The 14,292-nt window shown below is 48.6% G+C and overlaps 1 protein-coding gene across 1 annotated transcript in view; it reads right to left on the bottom strand.

Moving 5' to 3' along the window:
* Window positions 1–281: 281 nt before the first annotated feature.
* COL27A1 (collagen type XXVII alpha 1 chain) overlaps window positions 282–14,292 on the bottom strand; it is a 142,420-nt gene continuing 128,409 nt past the window's right edge. The window contains exons 50-61 of the mRNA XM_049774232.1: window positions 12,318–12,371; window positions 11,810–11,872; window positions 11,476–11,529; window positions 11,313–11,348; window positions 11,185–11,202; window positions 10,980–11,015; window positions 10,475–10,501; window positions 8,674–8,739; window positions 6,715–6,883; window positions 5,929–6,038; window positions 3,278–3,496; window positions 282–1,573 (exon numbers count right to left, since the gene is read on the bottom strand). Coding sequence (XP_049630189.1) covers window positions 1,427–1,573; window positions 3,278–3,496; window positions 5,929–6,038; window positions 6,715–6,883; window positions 8,674–8,739; window positions 10,475–10,501; window positions 10,980–11,015; window positions 11,185–11,202; window positions 11,313–11,348; window positions 11,476–11,529; window positions 11,810–11,872; window positions 12,318–12,371 — 999 coding nt within the window. The 3' untranslated portion in view covers window positions 282–1,426. The remainder of the gene's footprint in view (window positions 1,574–3,277; window positions 3,497–5,928; window positions 6,039–6,714; window positions 6,884–8,673; window positions 8,740–10,474; window positions 10,502–10,979; window positions 11,016–11,184; window positions 11,203–11,312; window positions 11,349–11,475; window positions 11,530–11,809; window positions 11,873–12,317; window positions 12,372–14,292) is intronic.

Raw genomic sequence — 14,292 nt, forward strand, 5'->3', positions numbered from 1 at the left:
CGGAGAACTGAAGGATGATGAAAGAACCAGGCAGGGGGACTGCCTCATGCAGGTCCCACTGGTGGTGGTGTGTGGCTTGATGCCATGAGTCCCGATGTCTGTTCCACCTGAAGGCCAAGACCTGAGGCCTTTGAGGTCAAGGATAATTGAAAACCTCCTATATTTTCCTTTTATTGTTTTGGTTTTTGAGCCACACCCAACAGTGCTCAAGGGTTACTCAGAAATCACTCCTGGCAGGCTCGGGGCACCATATGGAATGCTGAGGATCAAACTCCGGTTGGCTGTGTGCAAGGCAAACATCCTAACTACCCTCTGTGCTATCACTCCCATCCCAAGAGATGAACCCTTCTAAATCAGCCTAAATTCCTACCAGCATGGAGAAAGGCCAAGCCAAGGTCCTGCCTATTCAGACTTGCCTGTGACTTAGAGAAACATCACCAAGTCCATAAGTTAAAAGGTAAAAAGGTAAAAATCTCTCTACTTCTGTTTTGGGTAGGCAATTTTTTTTTTGTTTTTCTTTTTTTCTTTTTTTTTTCTTTTGTTTTGTTTTCATTCTGACTTTGCTTTTCTTCTTCTTTTTTTTATTTTCTTCCCTTCCACCTCCACCATTCCTTAGTAAGTTACCTGATGAACTCAAGGGGAGATGCCAAGAAAAATGGGCAAAAATCCCCTCAACTGTTCGGCTGGAGGAGAGAGACACACGGGAATGACTCCCATGGCAAAAAATGTTGCTTCAAAGTCTGTGGCAAAAATGGTAGCACCTTCAGATTCTTAAATAGGGTGTATTTCCCCCCCTTAAAAAATAATCACAGACACTAGGAGAAAATTTCGAGCACCAGCGACTTCACAGTGGGAGGTAGTAAGGGGGCCTCCCTGGCTACCCTGTGGTGCCCTTGGCTTCTACTCTCACCCCAGAACCCGTCTGCTCTCTCTTACCCTTTCACCTCTTTTCCCTGGTGAAGACAAATAGTCACCCACCTTCTTTGAATAGTTTAAATAAAATATATATACTTCTGTCTTTCCTTTTTGTCTTTTCCATATCTCTTCACTACTATTGCACATCGATACTCCCTGGCAGGGACCAGCCGACAGGGACCCCCTTCTCTCCAGCTGGTGTGAATGTGGGGGCTCTTCAGATGGGACACTGGGGCAGGAAGGGGTGGCCACAGAGCTGGGAGACTATTCTCAGGTGCCTGTGGCCCCGAGGCCAGAACACCATGGCGGATTCTTAGGTGGGTTTTGGGGACTTGAGCTGGGATCCCAGGAATATCCTGTTCCCTGCGACTCCCACCCACTTTTCAGGGCAGACAACAGTTGGGGCTGCCCCAAACTGTTCCTGGGCCCACCTGCCCCTAGGAACTCTCCCGGGATGCCTCCTCTTCCTCTTCCTCCCCTCATGAGGCCCTGAGGGGCCAAGAGGTCAAGGTCAGAGGAAGCACGCAGGTCCAACTTCAAGGCGATACCGCTTCCCTGATGAGGCAGGAGGGAGGTTGTCCACGCTGACAATGGGCAGCTGCTGGGGGTCCTGGGTCCGGAAGATGAAGAGGGTCTGATGCCAGCGGCCATCCTGGACCTGAGAAGAGCAGGACACAGGCAGCCATTTAGCACCACAGTCATGTCAGCCCAGTCCATTTGCTGTGATCATCCCCACTACCCAAGTTTATAAGTTTTCGTGGCCATCCATCACTCGAATATAGCAACCATTTTATCATAGAGGACCTTCATTTTTTATTCTTTTTTTAATTTTCATTTTTTATTCTTTAAAGTGGTCCTACAAAAAATATCACTGTAACTAAAGCTTTGCACCACTTTTTTTTTTTTTTTTTTTTTTGGTTTTTGGGTCACACCTGCCAGCGCCCAGGGGTTACTCCTGGCTCTACACTCAGGCTCAGATGCCGGAATTTGAACCACCATCCTTCTGCACGCAAGACAAATGCCTTACCTCCATGCTATCTCTCTGGCCCACACCCACAAACTTTGTTTCCTCTAATAAATTCTAGAAGTAGAAGCATTGTATCAAAATATCATGATATATACAAAGATAAGCAAATAGCTAGTGGATAGAGGAGGGATGGATGACGGTGAACGGCAGATATAGTTGAATGGACGTATGGGCAGATGGATGCATGGATACATAGATAAATAGACAGATTAATTGATGGATGGGTAGATGGATGGATGGACAGATGGATAGATAGATGGATGGACTTATGGATGGGATGGAAGATGGATGAATGAATGGATCTGAGGAGATGTATGGTTACTAGATGGATGAATGTGTGGATAGGCCAATAGCTGGATGCATGGGTAGATGGATAGGAAGATCAATGGATGCTTGGAAGGATAGAAGTAAAGATGCATGGGTGGATGAATGCATAGATGGATGGATGGATGGATACATATGTTGAATATATTTAGTTGCAATCAAGCAAACCTTTACTAATGATTTTTTCCAAATCATGAATGTTGAGACTCCCACATCGCTATTATATGTATTATCAGTTAATTTCATCCTAGAAACCTGGTTGTATTTTGTTTGTTTGGTTTGGTTTTTGGGCCACACCAGGTGACACTCAGGGGTTATTCCTGGCCTCAGAAATCACTTCTGGCTTGGGGGACCATATGGGATGCCAAGGGATAAAACCACCATCTGTCCTAGGGTAGGATGGGCAAGGCAAATGCCTTACCACTTGCGCCAAACTGCTCCAGCCCCTGGTTGCATTTTTTGCCCCCCCCCTTTTTTCTTTCTGGCTCTCTCCATAACCAAAAATCCATCCTTTTTTGGGGGCATCTTAAAATGACCAAAAAAAAATTGTTGAGAAAAAATTAACCTGGCCAAGGTGGGACAGAATAATAGAGCCCCTTAGAAGCAGTCTTGTAATAAAAAGGAAAAAAAAAACCCTACCAGAGGCCAGAGAGATAGCACAGCAGGTAGGGAAGACAACCTAGGTTCAATCCCCAGCATCCCATATGCCTACCAGAAATAATTTTGGAGGCCAGAGCTAGGAGTAACCCCTGAGTGCCTCCAGGTGTGGCCCCAAACCCAAATAAAATAAAATAAAATAAAATAATAAATTAAAAAAGTACCTACCAGCCTGAACCTTCCCTCTGAAAGTGCCCAGAGGAGAAAGTGAAAAAAAAAAGCCAAACTTTGGAAAAATGACACAAAGATAAGGTCGTACAACATATTTATGATATAAAATCGTTCCGTACACATTATATCAAGAGCTGGTTCTCCCACAGGTCTCTGCCTGACAGCCCCCCCCACACTTATTACCTTGCAGCCATTCATGGACACTTCGGGCCTAAATTGACCCCCAGCTTCAAAGATCTGCCCGTTCCAGGCTCGGAAGCGCACGGATTGCTTGCCTGGCGCCTGCCCTGTGCCCTCCTGCCACACAGTCAGATTGAGGCAGTGGATGGTGATTTGCTGTGTCACCTCGGAGCTGAGCAGATGCAGAAAGTTCATCTGGACCCGGCTGACTGCAAACTCGACCTTGGGGGAAGACACAGAGCAGATGAGGATGGGTCACTAGAGCTGCCTGGATGTCTCTCTGGGAGGGACCAACCCTTCGCTCCCCAGTCTTTCCCAGTCAGGCTCTCAGATGTGTGGGAGTCAGGAAGAGGATATGGGTTCCATAGCAGGGAGCAGAGACAGGAAAAGAACAAGGCCTGACCTCTACCCAGCCTGCAGGGCCTGGTGTATCCTGGCCCCCCAATTCTTAATGAGAAGAGTCTTGGCTTTGAACTGGATACAGAGGCCTAGGTAGGATCTTCCTAGCAATGAGACAACTCTAGGAGAGTCAAGGAAGAGAACCTTCTGAATCTTTGTTTTTGGTTTTTGGGCCACACCCAGGGCACACAGGGTTTACTCCTGGCTCTGAGCTCAGAAATCACTCCTGACAGGCTTGGAAGAGAGTATGGGATGCTGGGGATCGAACCCGGGTTGAGTTTGATACCCTACCCATCTTATCTGCTGTGCTTTGGCTTCAGCCCCTTCTGGATCTTTCTATGTCCCTAGATTCACTGTAGGTGGAGCATATGACACGGAGGACAACCATCCTGCTGACTCAGGTGACTCAAAGGACAGGCAGCTTTGCCACCAGACTTCTGAGCCTCAGAAGTAACAGCAAAAGGCCTTCTGTTTGTAAGGGAGTGGTGGGCAGCCATGACCCTCCTCCCCCAGGCCAGCTCAGTACTGGCTCCTGTTGCAGGCTTGTGACTGGCTGCACCCCCAAGGAACTCTGCCCCAGGGGTGATGTGGAACTTCCCTAAAGAATGTTAAGGGGACCAGGACCAAACAGGTGCAAGAATACTAAGTAGTAGGCTAGATACAGAGGGGACCACATATTCTGGCAGCCCTGGGGGTGAGGGAAGAGCATATGGGAGGTAGGACAAAAACGAAGGTGTAGGGAGGACAAATTGGTGATGGGAATCCCCCCTGATTTTATGTAAATATGTACCTAAAATATTATTGTCAACAATATGTAAGCCACTAAGATCAAAATAAAAATTATATTAAAAAAAAAAGAGAATGTTAAGGGGACTTTATAAGCCAATTTCTCCCTTTCTCCTAAAGTGAGGTGTGACCATTATGTGAAATCTGTTTTGTATTTTTTCCCTATTGTCTAAGTTTCTACCTCCTCTTTTTTGTTCTTTTTTTTTTTTTTTTTTGGTTTTTGGGCCACACCCGGTGAGGCTCAGGGGTTACTCCTGGCTATGCGCTCAGAAGTTGCTCCTGGCTTCTTGGGGGACCATATGGGACGCCGGGGGATCGAACCGCGGTCCGTCCTAGGCTAGTGCAGGCAAGGCAGGCACCTTACCTCCAGCGCCACCACCCGGCCCCTTTTTTGTTCTTTTTTCTTTTTTAAATAATATTTGTTATTTAAGCACCAGGATTACACACATGTTTATAGTTGGGTTTAAGTCATAAAAAAGAACAACTCCCTCTTTCCCAGGGCAACATTACCACTACCAATGCCCCTGCCCCATCTCCTCCTCCTTCATTCCCTGCCTGTCTTTGAGACTGGCCTTCTATTTCTCTCACTCACTACCATTGTCATGCTATTTGTTTATGTAGTTATTTCTTTAACTGCATTCACCACTCTTTGTGGTAAGCTTCATATCGTGGCTGGTCTCTCCCAAGCCCTCATCTCTATTGTCTCTGGATATTTGTTTTTTATTTTGGGGGGTCAGGGGGGCCACTCCTGGCAGTCATTGAGATTAATTCTGGCACTGTACTTTGTGTGTGTGTGTGTGTGTGTGTGTGTGTGTGTGTGTGTGTGTGTATGTAGGGTCAACCCCCAGTGATGTTCAGGAGACCCTATGCAGTGCTGAGGATAGAACTGGGGTTGGCTGCAGGCAAGACAAGTACCTTAACCCTTGGACTATCTCTCTGTCCTGTGTGATGTTTTTAAAAAACAAGTTACTTGGGAAGGAGCCATAGGACAGTAGGTAGGACTCTTGGCTTGTGTGTCCGGCTAACCTGGGTTTGATCCCTGGAATCAGCAGAAGTAATCCCTGAGCTCAGAGCCAGGAGCAGGTCTGGAATAACACACACACACACACACACACACACACACACACACACACACACAATCTCACTTAAAAATAGGGTGGGTATTCAGTGAAACACAGTAGTTAAATGTTTGCCAACAAAAGAACAAAACCATGCAATTTGCCATGACACATGACATGGATGGAATTGGGGGGCTATCAATGCTGAATGAGGCCAGTCCGAAGGGAAGGGATAAACCTAGAATGATCTCTCATGGAGTGGCACAAAGGGTTAAAAGCGACACAGTGGGAGAATAGAGCTACACAACTGAGTTGGTGGTGATGAGGGGTGTGGTTAACAGAGAGAGGAACCCAGAGTTCGGGGGTGGGCATGGTGGATAGGAAGTGGGGTTTAGGGAGCAGATGGGGTACCTTGGAGGCCGTGATGGGCTTGAGACAGGTCTGCCCCCCATGTGTGAAATTGCAGGAGACTTCGATGGTGTCGGACGAGCAGCCGAGGTTTGGGTCCACCCAGTAGGTACCTGTGGGCAGTATGGGGGTGCAGGCAGTGTGGGTGGAGGGGAAGGACCCTGGGCCTGGTGCTATAGGTGGGACCTACATTTCATGATTCCCAGAGCTACGCTGTGCATAAAATCTCAGCAGAGGGAGCAGAAATAGGGTTTGGGAGCCTAGAGCAGGGTGAACCCCCTTAGAATACAGAGGTGGGGCCCACTTCTGGGTGCCTACTCTCCTGTGCCTAAAAATTCCATTTCATAGAAGGGACAAGAGGCTGGGGGAGGCAGAGCCTCTAGCAGATTAGGGGTCATCTAGTTTAGGGGTTTCGCCTCCAAGGTTAGGGCTCCTCCTTGGGTCTGCAAGAAGGGGTGGGGCAGGGCTTCCCTCCACCAGCCAGGCACCTCTGTTGGCATATGAGTCCCCCATTGGACTTCTCAGGATGTCCCAGGTCCTACAGCTAAAAGAGAGGGCCCAGTGGTCCCACATCCACCTTTGATGGTTTTGGCTTGGGATCACTTCCAGGAGTGCCCAGGGCTTACTCCTGGCTCTGCATTCAAGGACCACTCCTGGCAGAGCTTGGGGAACCATAAGGAAAGCTGGAAATTGAATGTGGGTTTGCCAAGTGCGAGGCAAGTACCCAGACACCTCCCCTTCCCCTCTTATCATTTTGGTCTCGGGCTTGGGCTTGGGGCTTGCCCCTACCATCCACCATCTTCTTCTCACAATCCATGAGGTCTCGGCAGACCCGGGCAGGGTTCTCCTTGGTGCCCAGGGGCGTCTTAATGCTCTGGATGAGGTTGCTGAGGTAGTGTAAGGTTCTAAAGATCTCCCTTCCCTGGTCCAGCACCAGCCGGTCCGGATGGCCATATCCCTGTTGGAAGCAGATACAGAGGGCCCCTTCAATTTCAGCCCTAATCCCACCAGTTCCTGCTATCTGGGAGACAGTTCTAAGATCTCAGGAGCATGTTGGGGACACAGGTCAGAGTGTTAGACATGGGTAGGACTACCCCATGGTCCAATGGCTTGGGACAGACAGACAGACAAATGAGTTATGTGGCAGAGTGGTAGTACACCCATCCCTTAGGTCACAGGTGGGGTGCCAGCCCTACTTGGGTCCTCTGGGGTAGGAGTATTGGTGGAGAGCTAGGGAAAGAGCTGGGAGCAGCAGAACACAGCCCCAGCATGAAGGATATGGCAGTAACAACAACATGTTCCATATGGGACAGCCATATATTTTTTAGGGGGACCCTGACCAGGTGGGGTCCCTATCAGTCTCTGGAGCACAACTTGGAGGTCCCCCTCCTTCCTGTATATGTAGTGGGGGGGGAGTCAGAGAGCAAAACAGAGGGGAGAGATAGTGGGAAAGAGAAGAGAGACAGGGAGAGACAGAGTGAAAGAAATAGAAGGGGAGAGACAGGGGGGACAAAGAGGGAGAGAGACAGAGGAAGAGAGACAAAGTGAGAGAGTGAAAGGGTGAGACAGACTGAGACAGACAGAGAGAGACACAGAGGGAGAGAGACAGGGAAAGAGATAAAGAGAGAGATAGAGGAGTGAAAAACAGACGAGAGAGACAGAGGGAGATAGGGAGCAGGAGAGAGAGGAGAGAGTGTATTGCTTCTGCCTGGACATGGACTACAAGTCCCAGCCAATGTGTTTGTGCCTGTGTTTTAGTGTGTGTGTGTGTGTGTGTGTGTGTGTGTGTGTGTGTGTGTGTGTGAGCAATGTGATGGGAACATAGCAATGCACACTTGGGCTCTATTTTCTAAGACTACTTCCCATGGGGCTCGAGGCAATGTTGGGGCCACATGAGCAGGCGGGCAAGGGCAGGGCAGGTCCCTTAAAACAAGATGGTTAGCTTTATGTGCAGGAGGAAGAAGCTTCTTGGCTCTGCCTCAACTTCACCAATACTGCAGGGGAAGAGTTTTGTGGGGGCACCAGCTCCATTCAGAGCATCTCAGTGGATAAAGCCACAGGCTATTGAGGTCCAAGGGGTAGAGCAGGTGAGTCCCTTGGGGTCTCCCCAAGATGGCAGGAGGGCAGGAGCTGGGCCATCCATGCTTCCTCCTTGGGTTGTGAGCTCTGAGAAGATTCCCAGTGAGGGACAAAGGATGCATGTACAGGACAGCTGGGCTGAGGGGCCAAGTGCCCCATCATAGGGACTGAAATGACAACATCAGACAGGGACACTGGTGGGCCTGATGTTTGGGTCTAACCAGTGGACAGCATGGTGATGTAGTTGGTGTGGGTGGGTGTGGGAGACAAGGTTGAAGCTGAGCTGATGAGTGCCAGGGACTTAGCACCCTGTGGGATTAGCATTTACTTTGGATGAGGGCCGAGGGTGGGATGGAGCCATGGAAGGAAGCTGCCGAGAATTCTGGGTAAGGTGAGCCCTGCTGACCAGCCAGAACTCAGAGACTATGGAAAGTCTTGAAGAAGCATGAAAGGCCAAGAAGAGCCAAAGGATGATGCGCCCATTTCCAGCTCTAACAGGTGCAGATTGGAGGAACTAGGCTTACCTGGAACCTTTACCAGAAAACCCCATTCCCCATTTGTAGTGGTCATTGAGACCAGGGTGGGGAAGCCCTTTCACCAGGCCCCCTTATCCAGGAATTACTTTTGCCCTCCCCAAGAGCTTCCATGGGGCAGCCTTCCTGGTGTTACCTCTGCCTGCAGTGCTCCGTGAGTGTCCATCCAGGTCTGGAAAGCCGCTCCAAAGCCATCTTGTTGCTGTGAAGAAAAGATGGGCATGTATTCTTGCACCCCAGGATATTCCAAACCTTCAAAGCGGGGAGCCACCAGGGCCTGCCCTGGTAGATGGATGTTCTGTGGAAAATTCTCTGTAGTAATGAGTCTCTTCAACTCTTACAGAATGCATTGATCCCCCCCACAACCTCTTCCTCCCTGATTTAAGAGCTTTCCTATGCTCCAGGATCAGCTCCAAGCTCCTCACTAGGGCTGTGAGAGCAGGCAAGGGCTGAGGGCTCACCTGCCCCCCGGGTCTCCATCTATGCCCTAGCTAAGGACATTCGCCTTGGGGACACCGTCCAAGACTGGTGTGGCAGCCCCTCCCCCCAAAAAAGACTCAGGCCAGGCCCTAGAAAATGTGGCAACATCTAGATTTTGGCTGCTGTTCTGGCAGCCTTGCCTATATTATTCCTGTACCTCTTTGTGAGGGGAACATTCTGAGACACCCTTTAATGGGCAGGCAGGTAGAAGGGTGCATGGCACTCTTAGACAGCTAGCCTGCCACTGGAGGTGGCCTATCAGGACCCATGTTGTCCAGATGGTCTTGCTTAAATCCCAGGAGGAGATGAAGAGACCTGGGAGGAACTTTCAAGTTCAAATCCCAGCCTAACTACTTGCTAACTGGGGAAGTGGCTCGAACTCTCTCAGCTTCACTTATCCATCTTGAAAATGGGCCAAATAATAGAATTCTCAGAAGTAATGAGAAGTAACATAAAAATTACTTTTAATGGAGTGTAGCCTCCATATAACAGGCCATTTAGAGGCCTCTAAGGTGCCTCTTTTCCAAGATAGGTTTGCCTTGATTATTCACATATCAACAAGCACTCGGGAAGTGCTAGGATCTGGTCTTATGGATGGGACAGAGACAAGAATTAGTCCTGAGAATAACAGCAGCATCTGCACCAAGGACACCTGATTCCTACTTCCACCTATTCATTTATTCATCCATGTATTTATTCACTCATTCATCTATCCATCCATTCTTCAATTCACCCACCCATCTATCCATCCATCTACCACCCACCCATCCTTTCTTCCATACTTCCATCCATCCATTTATCCATTTATCTTCCTTCTTTCCATCCATCCACCACCCACCCATTCTTCCATCCATCCATCCATCCATCCATTCATCCATCTTTCTTCCTTCTACCCATCCTTTTATCCATCCACTACCCATCAACCCATCCTTCCTTTCATCTACCTATCCATCCATCCATTTGTTTATCCATCTATCCATCCATCCATCCATCCATCCATCCATCCATCCGTCTGTTTATCCATTTATCTATCCATATCCATCCACTATGCATTTATTCATGTATTCTCCACTGATTGAGAAACTCCTGCTTTCAGACAGAACCACCAAGGAGGATGTGAGGTCTCAGCTGGCATCAGGGCCCAATTTCTATGTTCAGAATCTGAGATGGAGAGACCTGAGCCCTAGGCTTCTCTGCATAGCCTCCAGAATGGTCCTGGGAGCCCAGTGAAACAGCTTCGTGAACTCATAGCTAGCTAAAATCCAGGTTTCCTGTGACTTCACCTAGGGCTCTTCCACTGCTTTTGGACCAGGGTCTGGTACAGAGACTAAGGACATGGGCATCCTATGGTCCAGCCAGAGTTCCAGCCACGAAGGCCAGAGATGTGACCAATTTGGTTGTACCCTAGATCCCGCTCCCACTTGATCAGAATAAGTAACAGAAAATGTCCGACTTACAAAGTAGACAGGGTTCCCCGGAGGACCCTGCAAAAGAAGGGGATATGTCAGTATTTGAAGAGGATGGGGTGAAGCACACAGGGAGGGGGACTCAGGTATGAGAGGTCCGACATGATGATCTCTACACTTGCCCAGAGGTTGAGTACTGCAGGAGTAGATGTGCACTTGCCCCGATGCCAGCTCCATTGGGACTGGTCTACATTTCCTCAGATACTTGACTCCATTGGAACCAGTCTATACTCACCCAGAGTTTCTCTACACTGTCTCAGAGCCTGACTCCACTGGCCTAGTGTACACTAACTCAGACTCTGGTCTTACTGGGGCCAGTCTACACTTTTGAAGACCTTGGTCCCACCAGTTGGTCTAAACTCACCAAGACCTGGCCCCACTGGGCTGTCTGCACTCTCCTAGAAATCAATGACTACCAGAAGCTTCCAAGGGCCCACACCAGCATCTTCTGGCAAAGCATTTGGTGACATTCAAGGGGCACTGGGCAGCTACCTACCGGAGGGCCAGGCTGTCCTCTGGGGCCAGGAGGACCCTGGAGGAAGAAACAAGCATGAGAGTCTTGTCAGAGCGCCCCTCCCACACCCCCATTTCTCAAAAGTAACCTGAGCCCCAGGGACTGTGCCCCCCTCACCCTCATATGAAGACAATGGTCCCCAAGGCCATCAACAGAGTCCCACCCATACCTCCCCCAGTCCACTCACCCTCGGACCTTGCAGTCCCTGCAGAGAGAAGTGGGGGAGAAGGTCAGGATGTGGTACCACCAGTCCCAGAGTTTATTCTTTTGACCCTCTGTCCCCCTACTCCCCAAGTCCCCCAGATATCTACTTACAAAGTTCCCTTGGCTGCCTTTGTCACCCTTTGGACCCTGTAGTGAAAACAGCCCAGTGAGGGCAGCTCCATGGGAGCCTCATTTCCCAGTAGAGGAGCTGAGACAGATCTCCTTCTGCCCACCTGGGGGACCTGGCATCTGCATGCCTGGCCCCTGTACCTACCAGACGTCCAGAAGGCCCGAGGAGCCCCAGTGGCCCGATGATGCCCTGTCTTCCCTGTGGAGACAGAGAAAGCCTCTGGGGTCTTCATACTAGGCTAGGACATCCCCAGACATGGGGACACCTGGAGTGTCCCAGGGAACATGCCTATTGGGAGTCCCTCTTTTGTATCCAAAGTAGGGGTCTTGGGGGCTCCAAGGGGGTGAACAGAGCAGTTCAAAGTGCATTGGACATTAGGCAGAATGTGGCTTGGGGATTGAGAAGAGCAGCTGGAGAAGGCCAGGCACTGCTTGGTGGTCAGTTTGTCTGTTCTTGGGTCAGGAGAGAGGGGACTCACCATCAGACCTGGAGGCCCTCGAGGGCCCTGGATACCTTTGAAGCCTGGGTCTCCAGGGGGGCCCTGAAGAAGATAGAGAAAGGAATGAGCCTGGGAGAAGCTGGGCAGATGTCCTGCCCTAGAGATAGCACCCTAAAGTGGAACTGGCCAGCCTTCAGCCAATGCCTTGAGTAAGGCTGCTATTGGGAGAGTTTAGGTAGATCAACAAGTATCCAGGGTTCTGTAGCAGGTGTCAGGGTTCTTGGGGACACACCCCTCCAATCTGGCTGGTTACAACGCTCTTATTGCGTCCATCTTACAGAAAAGGAAACCATGACCTGGAGTGTCCTGGACACAGAGCCAATAAAGGGTGGTCCTGAGCTTAAAGCCTGGAGAGACCAGGAAGGATAGCAGGGCTGGGTGCTTTGGAAATTCTCCTCAATCAAAGGCATATGAGGGATGAGGGATGAAGATATAGATGAGGTAGGTGGAAGTGAGCTAGACAGGAAGTGTGGACAGGTTGGCGCACCTTGGGTCCGAAGAGGCCAGCCACTCCTGGGAAGCCCATTTCACCAGTGTCACCCTGCAGGAAGAATGGGGGTAAGAGGGAGAATGGAGAGAGCAAAAGTGTCCTCTGCCCAGATACCAGGTTGGAGCTGCCTCCTCCAAGATTTCCTTGAATAAAAACCCAGTAGCGGGCTAGTCTGTGCATCAAATAGCCAGGAGCTTGAGCCCCCGTCAGCTAAAATGGAAGAATGTTCTAAAACACTAGCCATTTTTGAGGTGAACATCAAGGAAGTCTGAAAGGACCCAAGAGACTCTTCCCAACACACCTCACCAAAGCTCCATTAAGGAGTAATTCCCTGAATGTAATCAGTCCATTATCCACCACCATCATGGCAACCAGCTCATGGAGGAAAGTCCTAGGACACTAGACATTTTCTAGGTGAACATCAAGAAAGTCTAAAAGGATCCAAGTCCATTATCAGAGACATCTCTACATGTGTGGCATGCACCCCTATGTAGGCATGTTTCTGTATCAGTTCAGGGGTATAGATGCCCTTTCCAAAGTTGGGGATACTGAGGCTGAAAGGGCAGGAATGTGCTCTGAATCACACAGCTGTTGATGGAGTAGACTAGGCTCAGACCAGAGGCAGACAATTTCCAAGGTGTGGCTTAATCAATAGGATTTCGATTCATGCTGAAAGATGCTGCCTGGATATTTTCCAAGGAGTTTGTGCTCCTTCATATTCTTGAGAGTGGAAGTGGAGCATTCCAGGTTCTCCACATCTCTGCAAACACTTGGTGAGGTCAAGTGTTTAACATATTCACGCTAACAGCTGTGTTAGAGCATCCGGTGATATGGATGAACACTTGTCTAAGAATTAATGATACTCATCTGATCATACATGCTTTCATACAAGATTGCCATCAGTTTCTTTTTAGAGGTGTCTATTTCATTCCAAATTTGGATTGGGCTCTGTTTCCTTATTATTGAGTTTTGAGAGTTTTTTTTTTTTAACATTTAAAAAAATTTTTTTATTATTGTTTTTGGTTTTGGGCCCACACCCGGCATTGCTCAGGGGTTACTCCTAGCTGTCTGCTCAGAAATAGCTCCTGGCAGGCACGGGGGACCATATGGGACACCGGGATTCGAACCAACCACCTTTGGTCCTGGATCAGCTGCTTGCAAGGCAAACGCCGTTGTGCTATCTCTCCGGGCCCCGAGTTTTGAGAGTTTTTAATGAATTCTTGATTTAAATCTTTTTACCATCCTTTGATTTGCATTTTATCCTTCAAGGGGGCTTGTTCCAGTCTCTTGACAGAATCTTTTAAAAAGTGCACATTCAAATTTTGATGAAGTACAATTTATCAAGTATTTTAAAATTGATTATACTTTTAGTATTCTATCTAAAAAATCTCTGTAGATCAAGGTCTCAAAATATGTTTTCCAGAAGTTTGAATACTTGAGGTTTTTAGATTTTGGTGTCTGGTTCCTGTTACTATTTTTTTGTTTACTTTCTGTGCTTTTGTTGTTTGCTTTCTCACTGTGGTCACTGGGTTTGTGCTCATAACTCACTTCTAGCAGGTTCAGTAGAGCATACAGGATACTGGGATTGAATCCAGGTTGGCGGGTGCAAGGCAAGTACCTTCCTCACCGTTCTATTGCTCTGGGTCTTCAAGAATTTTGAGGCATCTAATTGTCTGGTCCCACTTGTTAAAAAAGACTGTTCAGCTCTCACTAAATTGTCTCTGTACCTTTGTCAAAACCCAGTGTGGGTTTTGAACATAGTGTGGATATATTTCTATTCCTTGTATCTACAGTGTCTATGGTGAGACCATTCTTTTGTGATTACTGTGCCTTTATTAATCTTCACTAATTTTCTTTTCTTTTCTTTCCATTTTTTTTTTTTTTTGGTTTTTGGGCCACATCCGGTGACACTCAGGGGTTACTCCTGGCTATGCGCTCAGAAATCGCTTCTGGTTTGGGGGACCATACGGGA

The sequence above is a fragment of the Suncus etruscus genome, chromosome 5, assembly GCF_024139225.1.
Source record: "Suncus etruscus isolate mSunEtr1 chromosome 5, mSunEtr1.pri.cur, whole genome shotgun sequence".
Classification (NCBI taxonomy): domain Eukaryota; kingdom Metazoa; phylum Chordata; class Mammalia; order Eulipotyphla; family Soricidae; genus Suncus; species Suncus etruscus.